We start from the raw sequence: 22,944 nt of genomic DNA on the forward strand, positions 1-22,944 counted from the left end.
AGCAACGTGTAATGACTTGTAAATCGTAAAAAAAAAATGTCCGCATGACAGTTAAATGTGTGTCTATATATCTGCTGCTGCAGCGATATTCAGCTCTATTTATAGGCACACTATAAGTGCCCCTCGTGATTTTGGTTTAAGTGCAGAGGGCGTCCTGTACCTTTTTTTTATGGTCAGCTTTTTCTCTCTGATGTATAAGGTCTAAAAATAAGCCTGTGAGTGGAGGATCTTCTTAATAAATCAGATGTAGATGCAGTCGTTCTGAAGGTCCTCTGATCTCCTAACGAAGGCCTTCACGAGTCACCTTCAATTGTTGGTAACCAAGAGGTTCGACCCAGGGACCCGACTGAGGTCTCTGTCCAAACGTTTACCTGGTCGGAGTTTGGTCCGGTGGGTCAGAGCCAACACATTTTTAACAGATCAACGGGCACAGAGGTGTTTGACAAAAGGACGTTCTATGTTGCATTATGGGAAATTTAGGATGGACACATATGTACCATGCACTAAAGTCCGAATATTTCTACCTTTGTTGATTTGATTTGATTTCTACATGTTTCTACTTGTTTTCAGACAAGTCATCAAAAATATTTCATTTTCAGAAGAGAAGAGTCCTTTTGATATGTAAGCACTCAAAACGTTTTCGTTGTTTTCGTCCCTCGTCTCCAGGTGTGGAGGGGAACCATCGCCCGGATGCGGTACCGGCGGATGCGAGCCGCCCTGATCATCCTGCGGGCCTACCGGCGCTACAAGGTCAAGTCCTACATCCGCGAGGTCAACCGACGCTTCAAAAACGTTCGAGCCATGAAGGATCACGGGAGACACGTGAAGTGGCCCACGCCTCCCAAAGTCCTGCGCAAGTTTGAGGAGGCGCTCAGGAGCATCTACAACAGGTAAGCCAACAAACACCACGCGAGTCCAGACGGCAGAACTTTTATTTTGAAATGTGGGAAGGTTTCGGGTCAATTCACACGTCCTCGAAAAAACTTCAAACATAAAGTGAAACTGTGTTTAAATTTTTTTAACGAGCTCCTCTTTTATAACTCATTCAGAGGTAGAGGAGGAACATTTCTCAAATAAAATGTTTTTAAATTGCTTTGTTTTGAAGAAAATGGCTTTCCTGAATTGGCTCAACTGAAAGTGAGTCTGACCTCCAACCGTCTGAAACAACACACACGGCCTCCAGTGTTGTTTTATATCCAGATGAGTCTCGTTTGAAGACACTTCCACATGTTTCCTTCTGCCTTGGGCTCGCACTGGGCATTGATTTTTCCTCCTCCATCAAAGACTCATCACTGCCTTTCATCTCCACGTCTGTTTGTTTGGCTTTTTTTTTCTTTTTTTTTTCTGGGCACAGTTAGAAAATAGCCTTCCTGGAGGATTATGTCAGCTGTCAGGATGTGTGAGTGAAAGGGCAGGAGGAGGTACAGTAGAGTCCAGCTGGGGTCCGCTGCCGTCAGGGCTTCGCGCAGCTTCCTGGATGGAGGGAGTCTCGGTCTGCTCTTCATGTGTGTGTTTTTGGATGTGTGTACCTCCAGGTGGTGGGCATGGACGCTGATCAAAGGCCTCTCTCCAGAGGAGGCCCTGCAGGTGAAGGCCAAGGTAGCCTGCCTGGAGGCCCTGAAGGGTCAGAGGGTCGACCTGGGGCTGCAGAGAGCCTGGGAAGGAAACTACCTGGTGAGTAGGTGGCACGTATCGCACAGACTGAAACACTGTGAGCTTTGTTTGTGTTTTTGGTGTCCTGCAGCTGCGTCTGTACGACTGCATCAGCTGGTTGTGTGTCTCAAGATCCACATAAGAGTTATTTTGAACCTCAATACTTTCATGGTACCAACGGCTCTGAGTCTGCAGCGTCTGGTGATGAAAGCTATAAAAGCTGCTGTCAAATGTCTGGAGGAGTTCATAGTCTTGTTCATTCATCCTTTGATCAGTTACTTCCTGATTTCCCTTAAAGTTGATCATTTAAGTTCTTGTATTGCATCTCATGTTCAGACAACTTTTAACATTTGAGAAGTCTTGGCTTCTTTTGATCAATAAAAAACGTGTTTGCACGAAGAAGAAAAAAGTGCTAAAAAATTTATTAAAAAAAACATGTTTATGTTCCTCATCTCTAATCGGCACTGAGATCAGAGTTGTTATATAAAAGTTTTCAAATGCTACCCAACTCTAACTTATTGGGAATAATGAAATATTTTGTCATGTTTATCCAGATAACTCTGGATAACTCCAGCTAAAATTTGATATACAGTCATGAATTTCCTTAGTTTACACTTTTATTTATCTGGCACACGACATGTCTCTGGTTCATTTCCAACTACAGTATTTGAGCAGGTTGATGTAAACAGTTACAAGAAACAAACAAACAATAACAGTAGACACAAAAATAAAGCTATTGAATGCTGGGTTAAAAAAAAAACACCAATATTTCTGGGCCTCATCTGGCATGTAGACTTCATGCGATAAATAATGTCAACAAACATAATGTTGGCGCAGTTATTTCGCCAATAAATATGACCAATTAGTGCGCAGTGTGACCGGTCATGTGTATCGAACTAAGGTCGGTGAAACAAGGGTCAAAGGTCAGTGGATGATTTGGTCATCCTCAGGTTAATTATATGGGATTTCAAGATTTTTTTTGAAACGGAAAATAACAGTAAATATTTACAAATAAAATGATAATAAGGCTTTTTTTCATCAACCCCATTTGAACATGGTCAGTTGTGTGATTTGTTTGAGCTGAACTGGGGCGTTTTATCATGTTTTATTTATTTATTTTTTTTTTTTCTGTGTCCTCCAGAAGCGGGACAGCCCAGACACGGCTGCATCCTTCACTCTGGTATCCAGCGAGCTGCAGCGGAAAGACAAATTCATGAGAGTCCTGTTCTCCTGCAACGTGCGCAAGGTAGAAGATTTTTTTTTTTTTTTTTTTACAACACAACATGCGTGTGTGTGTGTGTGTGTGTGTGGAGGGTTGCGCTCACACAAGGGCTGAAAATATGAGTTATCATCATTGATTTATGTGTCAATTACTTATTAGGATTCATTAAAGAACTGTTTAGTCTTTCAAATGCTGGGAAATGCTCAAAATAAAATCCCCAGAGGCAGAAATGATGTTTTAAAATTGCTCAGTTTCTCATATTAAAAGTCTGAAATAAAAATATATTGAATTTACAATCATATATTTTCACATTTGGAGAGTTTCAAGCAGCAAAATAGATTCGACAAATCTAGTAAATATTTCAGGGCTAGTTCACTCTAAAGATTCATATTTGATCGAGTCACCTGCTGTGAGCACAACCTGGTATTAACATTTGTGTCAACACACTGGACTTTGTGTGTGTGTGTGTGTGTGTGTGTGTGTGTGTGTGTGTGTGTGTGTGTGTGTGTGTGTCCTGCCGGGTGACTAACGAGCAGCTCTGTGTTCCCCAGATCAACCGCTTCCACAAGTCGGAGGACCGAGCTGTGCTCCTCACCGACCGCCACCTGTACAAGATGGACCCCCTGAAGCAGTACAAGCCCATGAAGAGCACCCCCCTCTACAACGTGAGACACGCCTCCTTCCTTTCACCGCTTCCTTCGCTGCGGTCACACGCTCGTGAACAGAACGCGAGTTTGAGTTCGTCCAGAATCGCTCAGCTGCATGTTTCAAGCTGAAACGCGATCATTCGTGATACTTCAGGAAGATGCCGGCGAAAGCAAAGTCTTTTGTTTTCGCTGTTGGTTCAATCAGCGTGTAGCCTGATGGGAATTTAAACCTGAAATAAAACAGGATTGGGACCATCGTAAAATGACTTGAAATGGCAAAAACTGAGAGAAACGACACGATAAGTCAAAATAGAAAATCAAAGTTTGGTCAGATAGTTGAGAATATTTCCATTTAAAGCTGTATTTGAAGGTTATTGTGCTCCAACGTTGAGCAGACCAAATGTCACGGCTGTGGAGGTTCATATGAAAGAACCGTCACCGAAGCACCGAGACCGAAAGAGCACTTCTGAATGAAGGCTGATTTTCATCCAGTGAAACATCTCAGAAATATAATTAAACAGAACATGAGGCCATATTAAAATCTAAAATACTCCATATATAGCTGCAGTGTGAACTCTACTCTGTATTTGATATATACGACACTATTTCTGGCCAGGTTAAATGACAGTGGCTCCATCAGTAGCAGCCAATGGAATGAATTAAATGAATTTCCTGTTTAATTACTGAAGACCGAGTGATTGAATTAACATTCTTCTCACACTGTACATTAATCTGAGCTTGTATGTGCGCTGTTTAGTTAAAGAGTCGTATGCGCTGGCTTCGCTCAGATCATAAAATGTCTAATATCTTTTTTCTAGATTGAGAGGATCGAGGAAACGTGTCTCCATAATGGCTGACCATATTTAATCTTCTCGTTCATGAAGAAGCTCATTTCATTTGAATTATGAATGATGACAGAAATCGCCAGATAAGAGCTCTCTCGCGTCGATTAAACGATCCGTCAGTCCACAGAATATTTATTGAGTTTAATAACCGATCGAACAGTTTAAAAATAGCAAATATTTGCTGCTTCCTGCTTCTCAAATGTAAAGATTGTCATTGTCAAAGATGTCATTTTACATCCGTCCGTCCAGCCACGATATCCCAAGAACAGCTGAAAGGAATTTAGTTAAACTTGGCAAAAACATTCACTTGATACCGAGGATGTACTGATTACATTTTGGCGGTCAAAGGTCAAAGGTGAAGGTCGCCGTGACCCGAATTCCACACAAATGTCCCGTGAACATGATATCTCAGGAACGGCAGCATGGAATTTCTTTAAATGTGGCACAATGGTTCACTCGGACTCAAGGACGAACTGGTTCGAAGTTTGGCTCAGCAAGGATAGTTTTTTTTTTTTTTTTTTTTTTTTTTTTTTTTTTTTTTTTTTTCAATTTTGTAGGTCAAAGGTCAAGGTTACTGCGAGTTCGACATCTATATGGGTTTGGACAGATATACGTATAAACTACAACTTGAGTGGTAATTCTAGTTTCTTGATATTTTATCGACGAAAACATTTGATTTATTAGAAATGTAATCAACAGATGAGTTGCAGGCCCGTTTTTGTTTTTGTTAAACCTGCAGTTGCTCTCCCTCTTTACACGGTATGCTGTATGTGACAACCAACACACAACAGTGGAGCGATCAGAGCGGCTCCCGGAGGCCGTGGCAGAGGTGACAGTATTGTCTTTGATTTCCCACCAGCCTGTCATCCTGTGGCAACATGTCAATATGCAAAAATCTCTTTCAGCTCTGCAATTGGCTGCTTTTAATTCACATTGCCACTGTGATAGGCCCATTAATGCTGCTACATGCACACAGCACAGGAGGCTGTTTCCATGGCAAACGTGTCCTGTGTGTTTCATACAAGTTGTTTTTTTTTCCACAGATAAAATCAGTGGCGTTTATTTATTTATTTTGATTTCTCCTCCTATATCTGTTTGCATGATCTTAATCTACTCTACAGGCTGCAGATATGATTTAGTTATTATTTTGAGACCTTACCACAACATTTTTTATTTCAGTTTGTCCTTCTTTACTTCTCCACTCATTCACATGATGCTTTCAACAACATCTAAGTCTCAACCTCAAGGTTCGACTTATTGGGAAAGAACTTCTTCTAGAGTTAATAACTCTAAAAAGACCTCTTGGTCTTTTTCTGCACATAACTGCCCCGTGAAACTACAACTTGTCTTTTTCACTTTTGGGGTTTTTGCATGGATTAAACAAAAAGGATAAAATGTATTAATTACTAAGCTGTTGAACTGCTGGTCGGAGGATTTTATTAACTTTTTACAGCTGAAGTTTTTCTGAAACTGAGCTGTTTCCGAGAGGACATACTGTATGTGAAAGGGCACCAACATTCATTCATTCAATTAAAATATATCCTTAAATCTGAAACGCCTGAAACCAGCCGATATGACCTCACTCTTACGGTAGAAAAATCAAACCTCAATCAGCATACACAAACTATTGACGACCAAAACTCAGAGGAGAGAAAACAAACAGTTCAAATTTCGGAGCTCTGCTGTGACACAAGAATTGCTTACACGGTTTATTTGCACCACCGACCTTGACGGTGAGGCAGAAATGAGACAGGAAGTGAAGGTGTGGCACGTTAATCTCCGAGGCTTGTAACGCCGCGGCCCGCCTGGAGGAATGAGTGAGCTACGAGGCGGGGGACGAGTGTGACAACACGACCCGGTGTTCGGTATGACACAAATGACAAGAAGGAATTAGAGAGCATGACGACGGACACCCGGAAAGCCGGCACCGCCGCATCTCGAAGTGAGAGGGGAGGGGAGGGAGAGAGAAGGAAGGGGAGAGAGAGGGAGAGAGCGAGAGAGAGAGAGAGGGAAGGGGAGGGAGAGAGAGAGAGGGGAGGGGAGGGGAGAGAGAAGGAAGGGGAGAGAGAGGGAGAGAGCGAGAGAGAGAGAGAGGGAGGGGAGAGAGAGGGAGGGAAGGGGAGGTAGAGAGAGAGAGGGAGGGGGGAGAGAGAGAGGGAGAGAGAGAGGGAAAGGGAGGGAGGGAGAGAGAGGGAGAGGGAAGGGGAGGGAGAGAGAGGGAGGGAGGGAGAGAGAGGGAGAGGGAGGGGGAGGTGGGAGGAGGAAGGGGGAGAGGGAGGGAGAGGGAGAGAGGGAGGGGGAGAGAGGGAAGGGGAGAGAGGGAGGGAGAGAGAGGGGGGGGGTGGAGATGGTTGGCACACTGACAGTGACACCAGACTGGTACAGTACACACACACACACACACACACACACTGTAATCAAAGATGCACTCGAGGCTTACAGACAATTACAGCCCATCTAACAAACTTTTTTGTGTCAATTTTTTCCTGTCTGAATCTGTAAATCTTTAAAAAGGAAATATACATATATTGATTTATTTTTTTTCCATTTCCCAGTTAGCTCATGGTTGATTAGCGCTGATAGGCTAACACCGCGGTGTCCTCTTGACTGCCCCGTGCGCTGTGTTTGCTGCTGCTGGTGAAGCGAGCGGCTGCAGGCTGATAGATGGAGGCCTGAAGCAGTGGGGAGCCAACAGCTCTGCCAGAGGAGTTATATGCCAATTAATGGCGGAGCTGCAAAAAGTGAGCTCATTACACTGTCATCGACATCAAACGCACACCGTTGAAGGAAGTGGTGAAAAACATCAACTCTGGAATCGCTGCTTCTGCTTCTCACCATCTTTTCTCACCTCTTAGATTTTCCATCTTTTCTTCCTCCTCTCATCCCCTCCTCATCTAACGCTGACTTTCTCCTCTCTCTCTCTCTCTCTCTCTCTCTCTCTCTCTCTGCCGACGCCGCTTCTCTCCTCCCCCCATTGTTGTTGTCATGCCAACTCCCCAGGAGACAGTGTTGTCATGGATACCGAGCGGCAGGGCAGATCAGCTGATGTCTGGTGTCGTTCAGGCATGTGCACAAATCGGTCTCCCGTATGTGCGCTCCTCTTCCTCCCTTTTATTTATTTTTCTTATTGGTGATCCCTGCACCTCCTCGTGCTCCTCACCTCTATTTTATTCTTTTTTTTTTTTCTTTTTTTTTTTGTATTTTTTTCAATCGCCTGTTGAACTTCAGTCGGGATTTTTTTTTGACCATAAAGACTCAAATAAACGGGGCACGTTTGCGGCCGTGCGGCGCGAAGAAAACCCCCCAAAAATGGAACAAAACACGCGGCCGCGCTCGCGTTTATGCAGATCTGTTAAAACCGAGATCGTATCACAAGGAATAAGTTTTGCACATTCGTCGCTGGCCGTCCCGCTGTTGCCCTCGCAGCTTCACAACGTGAGGTGCTGCACAGCTTAGCTCATCATATTCGATTCATTTAATCAAGCGGCTCCCACCTCCGTGCTTTGTGTTCCCCTCTCCGTCTTCACGAGGCTCCTGGGGTCTGTTATATAACCAATAAGTTGCCCTGAAGAATACACGGGGAGAACCTGATGTCCTCATGGCAGTCCTGGCTGCTTGTTTCACAGATCAGACTTATTACAGGAGTTTTTCTCAGTAGTACTAAAATAACACCCGGCTTGCCGCAGGTGGAAAAGAAAATGTGATAATTCATTTGGAGTCAAAAAAAAAAATAAAATGCTCAGACCTTCAGTCAGTGTGACTTTAAAAGAAAAAGACTTACCAGAGCTGCAAGATGCAAAATATTCCAAAAACATTTCAAACATTTACTTGTATAAACGTACCACACACTCAACCTTTAAAAAAAAAATACAGTAAGTAATCTGACACTGACGTTTCTTCTGATATTTATTTGTGTCTAAAAGCTCCTATGCGTCGTGTAAATTTGGGCTCTCCTCGATGAAAACTGACATAAATGAGTTATGTGGTGAAATCTCAGATGTCACAGTGACACAAGTCCATCGATGTCAGTTTAAAGCGTGACTGATCAAACGTGTCTGCTGTTAATAAACGTCTACAAACCGCCTCGGAGCAGGAGGCTGATGGCGACACACACACACACACACACACACACACACACACACACACACACACACAGTGCAGCTGCTGTTCAATTACTGATTTTGCACATGTTTGTAATTCCCGTACAAACGACAGCGAACTTGAACGTAAACAGCTCGCTGGAATATTTCTGCTTTAAAAACCAAAACCAATGAAGCTGAATGATTGTTTGCATCTCTTATTTGGACCATCTGCAGAATATCCATCAATTCATGAATCGTTTAAAGTCTCCTGGCGTTGATTAAACCACGAAAAACTCATCGCATGTTAATCCTGCTAATCCACCCAAAAAAAAAAATCCACTAATGCCTCAAAGTGGCTCTACGGTAACTCTACACCTTTGCTTATGTTCAGTTCTTGCAGATCTATGAATACACAACAGTCCTCATAGTTCCTTCCTCTGCCAGAATTGATTGTTTACTTTGCTCATTGCATGTCTTCCAACGTGTGAAAAACACCACACGGACACGTTAACAAGGTTGATAATCGATAAAATAGTGAAAATCAGACTCGGTTTCATCGGCCGAAATACAAAGATTTGAATTTTTTTCCCTCCGATAACACAAAGAAAAGCAGCAAATCTTCTCTGTTGAGTGTTTTTTTCCCGCTCGAAAAGCCGTTAATGATCATCAGATAGTTGTGACTCATCAGGTTTGTAGAGTTTGTAACCCAGATTTGATTCCATCAGAACCGCCCTGCTCGCTGTGGAGACGATGAACTTGAAAGATCGATATTATCTCCGCGTGCAAATGAAGTCACGACTTGTTTCACGGCGTAGCAGCACGAACTCTTTCACTCTCTCTTTGCCAATTTTGGAGTGCGGCGGCAGCAGCAGCGGAAAATATGTCGACATCCCCAAAGTTTTGTAGGATCTGTGTGTGTCGGGCGGACGAGCAGCGGGAACAGATGGCCGGGCAGATAAACGGCTCACACTCGGGGTACAAAAAAAAACAAAAACAACCTGATTTGTCGAAAATGAGACAAGGAAACGAATCCGAATGTATCATTACCCGACTCATTAGGACACCGACTGTCGTTCCAATCAATTAAGCCTTTAATATAAATGTAAATGTAATCGGCTCCTTGTAATTAACTGCGGGGGGATTGCTGGAAAGAGAGGCGTTGGCTTTAGGCTTTTTTAATTCGTGGTGATTACGTGAAGTGTTTGTTTCGGGAGTCACGTGGCGTCACGTCGAAGCTAAACGAGCCGGCAGGTTGTTTTAGCCGCCGGCGGGCGACCTGTCTCCGCCCGTCTTCTTCTGCTGATGGAGGATTTCGTCTCTCGCGCTCTCCAGCGATAGCTATTAACTGGCTGGCTGCCCCGCGGCTGTTTCCTCAACGCTCACTGCCTGCAGTTCAACTTTAGAAAAGGCAAATTAAGAGAGAAATAAATGGCTAAAGACCTCCGGGAGGGAACGACAAAGGCTAGAAAGAGGACAGATAATGGCATAAAGGAGGGAAGAAAAACCCGGGGGATTACAGGAGAAATAAACGGAGAGTTAAACTCCTTTTCCTCCTGAGATGTGTTTACCTGTGAAGATATTGGTTCTGTCGACCTGTAGAGGTAAACAATCCAACCGCAGGACTGTGATTCCTCTTTTAACCCGGCTGCTCTCGGCTCCGATGCCGTTTGGGGGCCTCTAATTGGAAAAATTAGATTTGGTCCTTCGGGATGCTGTCCAATAAATCATTACTGCGAGTGCTGATTGTTGTCCTTGACTGGATCCACTAATAGACACCGCATACCAGCTGTTGATCTTTTGTACGGATTACAGTCAAATTCATCCAACGCTGTCAATCAATAACCAATTTCCCTGTAAATTACTTCTACACAAACAACATGAAAAAACAATCCTTCACTGCTACTTTAAATTGAACATACATTACAACAGCAGCTGTGGATGATGAGGTCGAGAGTCCGACGTCAAGACGCTCTTCCTACATGTTTTAATCTCAATAGACTTTATTCCAACTGCGTCTTCTGCTGTGTTGACCAACAGAGAAACGGGCAGCAATTCTTTGTTCAATTCCACCGTGAATGGAGATAAAAAACTGAGCTGCAGGTGGGACATGCAGACTGCGTGGTCTGTCTTTTTCACCAGCGAGTTTTTAGTTTGAGTTTTAAATCACTGAGAAGAATGAAGCAGGTCCGAATCTGTCACAACACAGGTTGCTTCTCAGATTATCATTGTTGTTATTGTTGTTTCCTGTCGCTGAGAGGGAGGGCACCGGATAACCCCCCCCCACCCCACCCCCCACCCCCACCCGCCCCCCCTGACTGAGTCCTGTTTTACCTCCACTTACAGTTGGTTATGCGACATGTTTCCCCGCTTACATTCCTGCCTGTTTGTATTTCTCCACCGGGCCTCTGTGCACATGTTTATCTGTGTCTAACTGTGTGTGTCCTCTCCGCCCGTCCGTCCCAGGTGACAGGAGTGAGCGTGTCCCCTGGGAAGGACCAGCTGGTCGTGTTCCACACCAAGGACAGCAGGGACCTGGTGGTGTGCCTGCAGGGTTTGGTGCCTGCAAACGAGAGCCGCATCGGGGAACTCGTCGGTACCTTGCTCAGCCATTTCAAGAGGTAATTGTGTTTGTTATTTACCTAATTTGTGAGCACCCGTTTCTTTGCATCTCACTGTGAGAGTCTCGGCTGCGTTTATGTCCTCTGATCTCTGTGTTTCATGTGTTTCTCCTCCGTTACACTACCCTGAATGCCTAAAAAAAAAATACAGAGTTCAGTTTGTATATTTCAAATAATTGTGAGTGACATTAAGTGATGGTTTCTCCAATGGTTTTTTTTTACTGCGCAGAGAAAATAGCTTTCCGTCAATCAGCATCTTGTCCCCATTTAAACCTTCGTGTGAGCAGCTTTACTACAGGAGCAGAAAGCAGTTTAAATTGACAAAGTATTAACATTCTCTGTTTGCTGTGTCAAATCCGGTAGTATTGTCCCATATGTGTGGTATTGACCTGTGGCAGCTATCCTCCCTTAATCTGAGCTCTCTTATGAACATGATACTATAAAAGCTGGCATTATTTTTGAGTCCCGACCCCGATGCAGAGAAGATAAAATTCCGTGCTTAAATTAAATCCCTGAATAATGCAGCTGCTTTTTTTTTTTTTTTTTTTTTTTTTACCTTCAGATTAACTGGAGTTCACTTCAGGTCAGCCTCCTTTGATGTTTCTCTCTAAAACCACAATACGTGCTGCGCAGAAGAGTAAATCCAGAGTACCTTTGTCACTTCAGGACACTGAAGAATAGGCAGCGATAACAAGTTGTTAAATCCACTTCTAATGTAGAGACACTTTTTTTTTTATATGAAACCACTTTTCAGCCCAGTGAAGTGAGCGAGCGCGGCCTGTTATGTTCTGTTCATCACAAAAACCTCCGAATGAAGTGCTGAGACTTCAAAGAGTTCACTTGAGGTTAGTCAGACTGCAGAGGGTGAACATCAGGAGCCCGTCCACTTCCTGTTACATCACACTCAACTCAGATCAGTCCAGTTCAAGTATAATATTATCACCTAAGTAAGATGCTGCCACATATTAAGAAAAAGCACCTTTATACCAGTATACCAGTATACTTTCTCATCATTTTCAAGCTTTTCTTGAATGCTTTTTTCTTCTTGTAACCTTTTAAAGAAATTATTTAAAGCGTCTCTCCCACATAAGTATGTAAATTAAGTAATTTCATTCATCTACTCTCTTTTTCACTTCCTGGAGTTTATGCTAACAGTAGCATATGCGCACAAAAACATACGGCAAATCACAACACAGGTCATTTCATATTTCTTGTCCCTAGTTAATCCGAGTGTATTTTAATCTGCCTCATTACACTGGATTTGTCATTAAATCCAGCAGGACTACCATAAATAATGAGATGTAGGTGTGGTTTCATTCAGTGATTTGTCCTGCGGGCCGTGCGTTATGTTATTTAGACGTTATGACTGGGTTATATTCTCACTGATGCATTGTGGGTCATGTCATTTTATTTATGTAGCTCATTCAGGCACAACATCCGTTGATGCACCAACTTAAGAAAGACTAAAACAAATCATTAAAATGAAAAGAAATTAAAACGATACGAAGCCAAACAACACAAACAGTAAATAATAGTGAAAAAAAACTCCAAGAACTCAAACCTGCAGCTTTGAACTGCGTTTGCTTCACCAACGTAGTTCAATGCTGAAGTCGCTGCAGACTAAACAGCAGCTCCTCTGCGATGCCTGCTTGATGCTGCCGCTGCAGCATTAATGTACTGAAATAATCTCCATCTCTCGTCGCTCTCTGGATCTGATTTCACTGTTTCTAATGCGGTTCTAATGTTACAGTAACATGCTGACGTTGCTGATGACTTTATGGCAGGAAGTAGATAATCGGCACTGAACACAAAGTACAGATGAAGATGAGGAGGAATGTTGATGGTCATGAAAATGTATTAAAACAAATTCAGATGTGAGTGCATTCACCAGATTTCACGGCAATGCATCCAAATGTCAGCATCACGGTGGGTTTGGAAGAAATAGGAGGTCTTTAAGATTCATTCTCAGTCCACCGTGAATATCTGAGAAAGAAAGAAGAAAAAGAAAGAAAGTTACATTAAAAAAAAAATACGATTGCAATCCATCCAATAATTGTTGAGATGTGTCTTTCTGGACCAAACAGCTAAAAGAGCTTGTAGCTCCATTATAATGAGAAGTGTTTGGGAGAATGTGTTCTTCAGTAGACGGGAGTCTCCTCATCTCAACCCGTCTCTGACAAAATTGACATTTTCTGGCTCCAGCAACACAAAGATATAAACTCCATCTAACTTTCACAATAAACTAAAATGTACAGGGGATGTTGCATTTGCTGCATCCTCATTGTCTATGGTTTGTATTAAACATCAGTAAAAGAACACGTTAATGCTCCCAAACTCCCTGAAAGACGGCTCGCTAAAACATTAACGAAAATAAAATCAAAGGAGTAAAAAAACAACAACATGTAATTAGTGCTGCTTGTTGTTCTTTTCTGCTGATTTGTAATTGATATTGACACTCGTGCTGCTGTGATTAATGGTTTGATAAATCATGTCTTTACGTCTGTGACGTCGCTCACTTCACTAATTGTTGAATTGACTGCTCACAATATAGTCCGCGGCATTGATTGTGTTCATGTTCGTCTGCCTTTGTGTGTGTGAGTCGTGTGGGGGGTGGGGGGGTGGGGGTGGGCATGCATCTGCTTATCTGTGTGTGTGTGTGTGTGTGTGTGTGTGTGTGTGTGTGTGTGTGTGTGTGAGGTGTGTACATGCTCCATCACTGCCGCTCTGTGACGGTATCTCGTTGTAACGTGGAGCCCGTTCCCTCCGTCGGTGTCGGGCTGTGAAAGGCCTCCGCCGGGCCTCCGGTAATGACCCTCGGTGTGCCGCTCAGTCCGACTCATCCATCACCGCCAAACACCGACAGAACAAAGAGCATGTGGCGACATATACGTGTGTGTGTTTTTTTCTTCTTCTTTCTGCGTTTGTGCGTGTGCACGAGGAGGAACTCCTGCGAGGCCGTCTGCATGTGACTCGGCTGGCGTCGGCGTGTCGTCCGTACCGTATGATCTTTTTTTGTGCGCCGCTGCGGCTCCCCGTAGACGTGGCTTTAACCTTTATCTCTCCTTCAGCATGCTGCACAGTGCACAATGCGCACAATGGCAGGGAAGGGAGAAGGGGGCAGCTTACAGCAGCAACAAAGCAACACTTCATCCTGCTCCGAGTGACAGCGCGGCCAGAACCGAACGACACCGCCGACGGGAATAAAACCGTCTTCCTGTCGCCGCATCCTCCGAGTTTCCACGTGGCGTCGTTTGGTTTCTGACACTTTCCTGTCGTTAATCGGATTTATGTTTTCGAGTTTTGATCGAAGTGGTTTTATTTTTTTTTATTTTTTGGAGATAGCGTCAAGCTGCCTCAAACTGAAGTGATTCGGAGATTTCTGCAGCGCGTCCATAAGAAGATAAACCTCTTATCATCTGTTGTCTGCAGAAATTCAGAAATATTTCACTCTTATTTTGCATAAAAACGGGGAGGAAAGGGGGGAGGGAGGGGTAGATTCCCATGCCTTCAGCCTCCCTCCTCTCCCTCTATCCTCCTCCTTTTTTCTCCTCTCCCTCTTTTATGTCTCCTGTTTTGGACTCTATCCCCCTTTGTGCTGATATCAGTCTCTCCTGAACTCCCTTGCAGCCTCCCTCCACATCCTCATCTCTCTCTCTCTCTCTCTCTCTCTCTCTCTCTCTCTCTCTCTCTCTCTCTCTCTCTCTCTCTCTCTCTCTCTCCCTCCCTCAATCTTCACCTCTTCCTCCCCTGGCTCCCCCCCCCTACCCTCCTCTTCTTCATTTCTGGAGAGGAGGCGATGAAATATTTAAGACTGTGCTGCTGTTGAGGCCTATATTTAGACCAGACATCCAGCCCCTTTTCTCTCTCTCTCTCTCTCTCTCTCTCTCTCTCTCTCTCTCTCTCTCTCTCTCTCTCTCTCTCTCTCGCGTGTGTGTGTGTGTGTGTGTGTGTGTGTGTGTGTGTGTGTGTGTGTGTGTGTGTGTGTGTGTGTGTGTGTGTGTGTGTTGACTGCAGCACACCCGCAGAGTCGACACCCTGCATCTGTCACACATCAACTCTGCAGAATCACCCGGAGGACCTTCGGTTCCACCTTCTTCTATCGATTACCATAAATTCTCAAACAGAAGAAGAATGGGGAGGCACACTTTTATTTGCAACAGGCAGACTGCTTGTCTCTGATTTTTAGAAGTAGTTTTAATGGATATGTTTGAATCTGGAAACCCAACTCTTCCTCCATGTTTTACATTCGTACTGTTTCTGTGGCACTAAATCTAACAGCAGCACTTCAGTCTCAGTGTTCTCCCTCTAATTATCTCCAGATCCTCTCTGTCAAAGATGCTGTTTTGATTCACTACTTCATTCTGCTCTGAAGCTGCTGTCAGACTTTTTCCATTAATGTGTAATATGTGCAGGATGTGTCATCACTGACGGCGGCTCAACACTGAGAGAAATGAGGTGAAAGTAGAAGAGATTTGAGTTAATTGAGGGATTAAAACGAAAAAGAGCAGAGCTTCAGATTGGTGAGTTTAATATACGACTGGGAGAAGAGCTGTAGAAATGTACGTTGTGCTTCATTTTTTGGGTAAATCTTTCCCCTCGTGTTTTTACCCGACCTCACCTCGTGCCTTGTCTCTGGATTTTTAGACGCATTCGTGCTTCAGAAATGATTTGGAATCAGGTTGTTGTTTGTGAATTTACGGCAGTTTTTCCAGTCTTCTCCCCATTTGTCTCTCATCCTAAATCCATTTTCCATTTTCTCATGTTCAGACACACACTTGTATATTAATCTTACAGTAAGTCCTGAAGTACAGCAAGAAAGTATGTCAAGTTTTATTCAAATTTACAAAGTGCTTTAAAAGCAGAGTACATGGAAAGAACAGCCTCCCTTCTACTGACAGATGTCAGCTTCTTTTTTTCTGAGGTTTGTTGAATAGTAAACATTTTGAGGAGGATCTCTGTTATACTTGATGCCTTAAATACTGTAGGCCAAGTTAAGGAACACTGTTTATCATAATGAGGATGAACAAATCGCCGTAACCTGACTGCACCACAAGCCTGTCAATCAAACAGACTCTTTTTTTTATCTTATTTTCTAATGAATGAGGGATTATTTTCAGATGGACCTCCAGAAAACTAATAAGAAGGAGTGACTTTAGCTAACAACACCGAGGTAACTTCTGGAAGAAAATTTATTGACTTTGAATTTCATGAGCGAAGTTGAATGGGGGTCAATGGAGCTGGAGGATTTTTGTAGCCGACCTCTAGTGGCACTCGGTGGTATTGCAGCTGAAGGTCTCATTTTTCAGTCCACTTTTATATACACTCTCAACTTGTTTGCTCTATAACAAGAGACTCGTCCACCTATTAATGCTGTGAGCTTGTTTAGATAATAAGTGTTACACGATGTTATTACACACAATAGTTTTTTCGTGGCTCATAACTTTCCGTTTGATCCGTAAATGTGTTTGTCGTCTTCATTTCTCCTCATTCAGCTTCTTGACATTTCTCTCAATTTGTCTCTGCATCACACACTTCCCCTCCGAGAGCCCCGCGCAGAAAATAGCTTTGCATTGAATTATTCATCCTCACCCTCAATTCTCACAGGTGGGTAAAAGTTCTTTTAAAAAAAAAAAAAAAATCATCCGAGTGGTTAAAGTGCAGCGTTGTGACAGGTGGAAGTGTTTTGGATCGTGTTAATGACACGTCGTTTTAGAGCGAGGTGGCACATTTTTCTCTCCGTCAGAATTTTTCTCTCCTCATGACCGACTCTTCTTCTAAATCCTCGGTTTGCGTAATCTCGGCTGTCTTGCTGTCATTGTAGTTTGTTTGTTGTGTAAGCAGCTGGAATTGGTTTCTTGGAAAAGCACCGTCGGATCGTTTCTGTAGCAACAGCTTGGTTCAGCTTCCACCACCGTCCACAGTGACTAATGAAAACTCTCAGGGCAGTAGATTGATTGTGTGTCTGTATTGTGTCCATTGTGTGTGTGTGTGTTTGTGTGTGAGGGAAAGAGTCATTGATAGGAGTTCATTAACTCCAGCCTGCTGTCTGTCCTCTGAGTACATTTTAATGCAGCAAGATTTATAGTTTTATTGCTGAAGAAATTAGCGGATTAGTGAAGACACAGAAAATGTATTGAAAACAATTTTGATAGAGGCTGATAATAAGTTAATATTTTTCACTTTTAGTGCGGATACAAAGCCTGATGTTTAATACTAAAATGTTCCCCCCCCCCCCCAAAACTCTTTATTGGCAACCTTATTTCATTAAAAAGAAAATGAATTCTGTAATTGCATTACCAGAAGCTCTGCAGCTTCACGATCCAACTTTTAAATCTTATCAAAGAGTAAATCAACAACATAAAAAATCTCACTGGACATGACAACTACTAATACTTCAATTATGCGACTGGAGCATCATTGTTGAGTTAAAGTCCTTCAGGTTCCAGTTTCTCTCGCTGATTTTCTCTTTATGACGATAGTAAATGAGATATTTTGGGATTTTTGTCCGATAAAAGAGGCAGTTTAAAGATTTCGCCTTGGACTCTGGATATTTTTCTAAGTTTTCTGTCATTTCCCTGTCTAAGAAAAAGTAACTTTAAAGGCTGGATGGGGTAAAACAGCTGTATTTTACAAAAAACAAGAGACTGAACAGTGGTGCCTTGAGCTAAATGCTAATGTCAAAATGCTAACATGTGCGCCATAACGATACCAACATGCGATGTGATGTGAACAATGATTGTGGCGATATTTTAATATGGAACAAAAAAAACATCTTTAAAATCTGGAAAAAATGAAATAAAACTAGTTTTGTAGATTTTTGGACGACCGGATTAATTGGATTAAAATATTTGTTTCTTCCAGCTCTTGATGATTTATTCCTACAGATTAAAGCCTACACTAAGAATAAAGACGTGCTTCCTCCTCCTCCTCCTCCTCCTCCTCCTCCTCCTCTGTAAACTGTCCCAGTTTGTCTCCGTGACAGATGTGTGCAGGTTTTCCTCCAAATGGTCTCCGAGTGCTTCATCCATCCATTCATACTTCTCTCACTCGCCTCTCTAACCTCCCCCCCCTTTGTCCTTCTGTCTCCCCTCCCTCCCACTCGCTCTCACTTTCTTCCTCTCCTTCACCCCCCCCCTCCCTCCCCATCCCACCCATCCTACAGTATGAGTCAGCAGCAGAGTGCAGCACACACAAGGCCCTTCATTGATCCGTCAGAGTGATGTGGTCCTATTCTGTTTCTTTCCCCCCAAAGACATCAACATTTATCCTCCCGCTGTCTGCCTCTGACACCCCAGGAGGGATTTAGGGGAGGTGTGAAGTTGGACCACTCGCGGGGTAAAAAAAAAAAGAGAGAGAAGTGGATCGAGAACAGAGGGAGGGAGGGGAGGGGAGGGCCAAGAAAGTGAGAGTGTTAGGAAGAGGGAGGGAGTCTGCAAAGTGGATCAAATGAAAAGTAACGGGTGGAGAAGGAGGAAAAGATGTAGAGGACGCTGCTCATGAAAATAGAAATGCACTCGCATCGATCTGATTTCCTTGGCGTGTTCTCGGTTCAGGTAACGATCAGGAATTACAGCAGCACCACGTTGTCATCAGACTCGCTGCAGACGAGTCGGCGTCAGTGGGCTTTTCATTCATTTCCTTTCAGCTCAGAAGTATTTGTTAGTCGTACTATCTCTTCAAGGCCTCATCATCTTCCTCTTTTGTGACATTCGAGAGATTTTTTTTTTCCAAGGTTTTACATCCTGCAGTGCAAATAACTTTACAATTTACAATCAGTACAATTTGATGTGTTTTTATTATTTAGATATTAGGCCTTAAAAAGCTGTGTTGTTTTTGTCTTTGGGGGGAGTGGGGGGTGTTTGATTGACAGGCCTGTGGTGCAGTCAGGGATTCTGTCTTTCTGCCTCACCAAAAAAAAAGTCCCGTCTTTTTTGCCCCCCCCCCCCCGAGGTTAAAGTCAACGTCATGTTCGCTGAGATCTGTGCAGCGGCTTCCCATCAAGTCATATGAAATCAAAGAGGAAGTCCTGACTGTCGCAGGTTGTATAAATGTGTCATACTTTCTCCTGCTGTCATCCAGAATTCGCTGCAGGGCTGTAACTTGAAAAGAGATCACAAGACTGAGAGTGAAGTCGGAAGCAATCGTATTACAACATGGAGATGAACGGATCGATGGTAACCAGCACTGCCTGGAAGTCGAGATTCACACATCCCAATACTTTCTGCTCTGATTAAGATCCTTGAATTCAGGGGATCGACTACACGATCTTTTTCCCATATTTAAAATCTGTACATATTACAGCATTTTAACTTTTCTAAAAAGGTAACTGGAGCCCAAAGACCGCCGTGACTCTGAAGAATGAAATCCAGCGTGACCGAATGGTTGTAACTGATCGAGGAAACGCAGCATTTCACAGCGACAAAAGGCGGAGAAAAGTGCGTTTAAATCTGGATTTCAGGGCCAGAGCGCCTCAGAGCGGCACATCGCTTCATGGACAAAAACAGGAACAGAGAAGCAAAAATGGTTCTCAGAAATCATCATAAAATACATGAGATTTCTAGTGAAACATGCTGTCGTTAAAACGTTGTTCCCTTTCTGGAGGAATCAGATCTGTCGTTGAGTGTTTTCACTGCAGAGACGAATGAATATTAAAGAACAACAACAGCAACAAAAAAAAAAAAAACTGACGCTCAATAAATGTGCCAAAGTGCATTTTGTGTTTTATCTGAAGACGCCACCGACTTCACTTATAGCAGTGAGATGAGAGCAGGATGGAGGGGAGAGGGGGGAGGGCGGAAGGGGAGGGCGGAGAGGAGGGAGGAAGCCAAGCTGCCTTTGTCTTCCTCACCAAGGTCACCCTTTCTGCTGAATCAAATATTTCAGACTGATAGAAGTGGGCTTCTCTCCTCTCCCTCCCTCCCTCCCTCCCTCCTCTCCCCTCCCTATTTCCTCCTTCTCCATCCATCACCCACCGCGCTGCTGCTGCTCCCTCCCTCCTCCCCTCTCCCCCCTCCCCCCTCTTGTTTTTCACTTCACATTCCACTTCTCCTCCTCCTCCCTCTCGGTCTCTCTCCCTCTCCTCCCCTCCTTTCTGGGGCGCTGCGGATGCAGTTCCCATGGCAACCATCAGGATCCATGTTTGTCTGATACGGTTCCATTAATAACCCCGCTGGCTGCAGATAATCGCGGCGCATCTCATCCCTCGACCGCAGACGGGAGAGCGGAGACACGTGCTGAACTAAAAAAAAAAAAAAAAAAAAATAAACGGTATGGAAGAGAGCAGAATGTAAAGATGAGACGGAAACACGGAAAGAGACGGAGGTGAAATGTGTGTCAGGGAGAAAAACCAGAACGAGCTTTAAATTTAGCTTCACTCTCCAGACGGTGAGGGCTGCGTACGAGTCCTCAACATCTGCTACTGTAGCGTGTCCTTTATTAAATATCGATACGCTACTGACCCAGAATGTCTGCAATCATCTTTAATTTGTCAAATAGTTCCTGATTTAAATTTAGTTTTGGACTTATTTTATTGGGGGAAAAGGTGCAGCTGCTTGTTCTCAGGCAAAAATTCATATTTGAGTACTTTTGCTTTTTTTTGTGTTGACAAATGTATTGATATTTCTCAAATTACAATGTAAACAATTGTTGTTTTTATTGTCTTTGCTGTCATTTTTTTTGTGTCAAACTTCAGCGAAAAGGAACTTCAAGGATAATGTAACTGCACAGTCATTATATAACTCTCAAATTGAAGGCGACACAGACACAGACACACACACACACACACACACACACACACACACACACACACACACACTCTCAGTAGCTGTTGTTATGTGGGCCGGTGGGGAGTCCTGCTCATCTGACTGGAGCCTGGGGAGGGTGGGTGATGGATAGTGAGTGGCGAGTGGCCAGAATGTTGTTTTTTTTGTTTTTGTTTTTGTTTTTTTCAGGAGGTAGGTGTGTATTAGAGGTGTGAATTAGAGGTGTGTAAGTGCGCGTTAGAGATGATACTTCCAGGTGTGAGGCTGCGCGGCGCGTCAGAGTTGGTGCATGAATGAAAAAGGACGCGTGTGAATATGGGAGTTGATAATGACCTACTTTTCCACTGCAGAGAGCCCCGAATCACTGGCAGCCAACCACTCTGTCTCTCCCTGCACTCCTGCTTCAGTCACACACACACACACACACACACACACACACACACACACAGTCCAGTGTGTTGACACAAATGTTAATACCAGGTTGTGCTCACAGCAGGTGACTCGATCAAATAGAGTGAACTAGCCCTGAAATATTTACTAGATTTGTCGAATCTATTTTGCTGCTTGAAACTCTCCAAATGTGAAAATATATGATTATAAATTCAATATATTTTTATTTCGGACTTTTAATATGAGAAACTGAGCAATTTTAAAACATAATTTCTGCCTCTGGGGATTTTATTTTGAGCATTTCCCAGCATTTGAAAGACTAAACAGTTCTTTAATGAATCCTAAGAAGTCATTGACACATAAATCAATGATGATAACTCATATTTTCAGCCCTCGTGTGAGCGCAGCCCTCCAACGTTACAATAACGCACCAACTCTCACGTGATCCATGTGGATGTAATTAGCCGCGACCCTCTGACAGCCTCAGATTTATCAACTCATTTCAAACGGCTTCTAATGTGCCGAGATAAGTGTCGCTGGATTTGCCAAAGTTCATGTTGTATTTGCGAGGATCAGTTTTGCGTGGAAGATTCTGCGCCTCTGAAGTTTAATTGCAACGTCTGTAAATGTTGTTGCTTCATTATCGAACGTTTTCTATTCGTTTGGGCTCCGAGTCTCTTGATCTCGGGACAAATCCCGACTCTGAACTTTTGCCTTTTTTGGGCTCCACTTCAGATGCAAAACGCGTCTGAGCGCCGCTCCAGTCATTGATTGCGTAATTGGTCTCAGATTTAGGAAATCAGACATTAATTACAAACAGATCACGACCGCAAATGAAATGAAATCCTCGGTGAAAAATTGGTTTTGTGCACTCGTTGTTTCATGTAGCCGGGAATTTTATAGTTGTATTTATGGGAAGGTTTTGATTTAATATCGACTTTATTTTGCATAAATAGTTCCACGTGGCAGTAAAAAAAAAAAAAAAAAGTGTATTTGTATTGAAAAATAGATAAAGAAATAAATATATACGCATTGAGTAGAACTGTTTTTTGGGCTCGTTGTAACTGGAGGAGGAAGGATGATGTGTTTCTAGATGACGACCATCAGTATGTAGAACTGGAATCAGAGCTGAAACTAAAAATTAATCTGCAACTATTTGGCTAAAAAGCTTTACGGTGTTTCATACAAGAATATCAAAAGTTCCAGATATTGAGGACCTTATTGATTTTTGTTTTTATATTGATGAATTGCTGCTTTCTTGGTTTTTCTGTCACACTGAGGACTCTTTCTTCCACCCGGCGCTAAGCGTGTCTTTATTTTACTTCTAGTTTCAGATCAACAAAATAAGTAATTTTCCCTTTGTTTAAATTAGAAACGTACTTGTTGTGTTGCTCTTTAAATGAGGTGCATTCAGGAGCAGTGTTGGTGCATCGCTATCTTAAAGCAGCAAGTGTGACACGCTAACAAAATGTGCATGTGCACTCTGCATGTTACAAACAGGGACACGCAACAAACATGCCAAATAATGAGAGTACCATCGTTGAAATGATTATTGTGTTCATCGATATGATCGATCTGCACCTGAGCAGAGAAGAGTTCTTTATCCACCGCATACTTTTATTATTAAAAAAGAGCCCTGAACTGAATGTCTTGTGGTTTTAGGAAGCTGTGACGACACCTCCAAACATGGAGGGAGTCTCCAGCAGATTTCAGGTGCAACATCTGC

General features: G+C 43.2%; 1 protein-coding gene across 1 annotated transcript in view; it reads left to right on the plus strand.

Moving 5' to 3' along the window:
• The window catches only part of myo1d (myosin 1D), an 83,798-nt gene that overhangs the window by 48,030 nt on the left and 12,824 nt on the right, over positions 1 to 22,944 (plus strand). Inside the window, exons 17-21 of the mRNA XM_069160118.1 lie at positions 667 to 890; positions 1,536 to 1,674; positions 2,795 to 2,899; positions 3,427 to 3,540; positions 10,913 to 11,067. Coding sequence (XP_069016219.1) covers positions 667 to 890; positions 1,536 to 1,674; positions 2,795 to 2,899; positions 3,427 to 3,540; positions 10,913 to 11,067 — 737 coding nt within the window. The remainder of the gene's footprint in view (positions 1 to 666; positions 891 to 1,535; positions 1,675 to 2,794; positions 2,900 to 3,426; positions 3,541 to 10,912; positions 11,068 to 22,944) is intronic.

This window comes from Embiotoca jacksoni, unplaced genomic scaffold (genome assembly GCF_022577435.1).
Source record: "Embiotoca jacksoni isolate LCO1_2020_lvr unplaced genomic scaffold, fEmbJac1.0.p SCAF_26, whole genome shotgun sequence".
NCBI classification, from domain to species: domain Eukaryota; kingdom Metazoa; phylum Chordata; class Actinopteri; family Embiotocidae; genus Embiotoca; species Embiotoca jacksoni.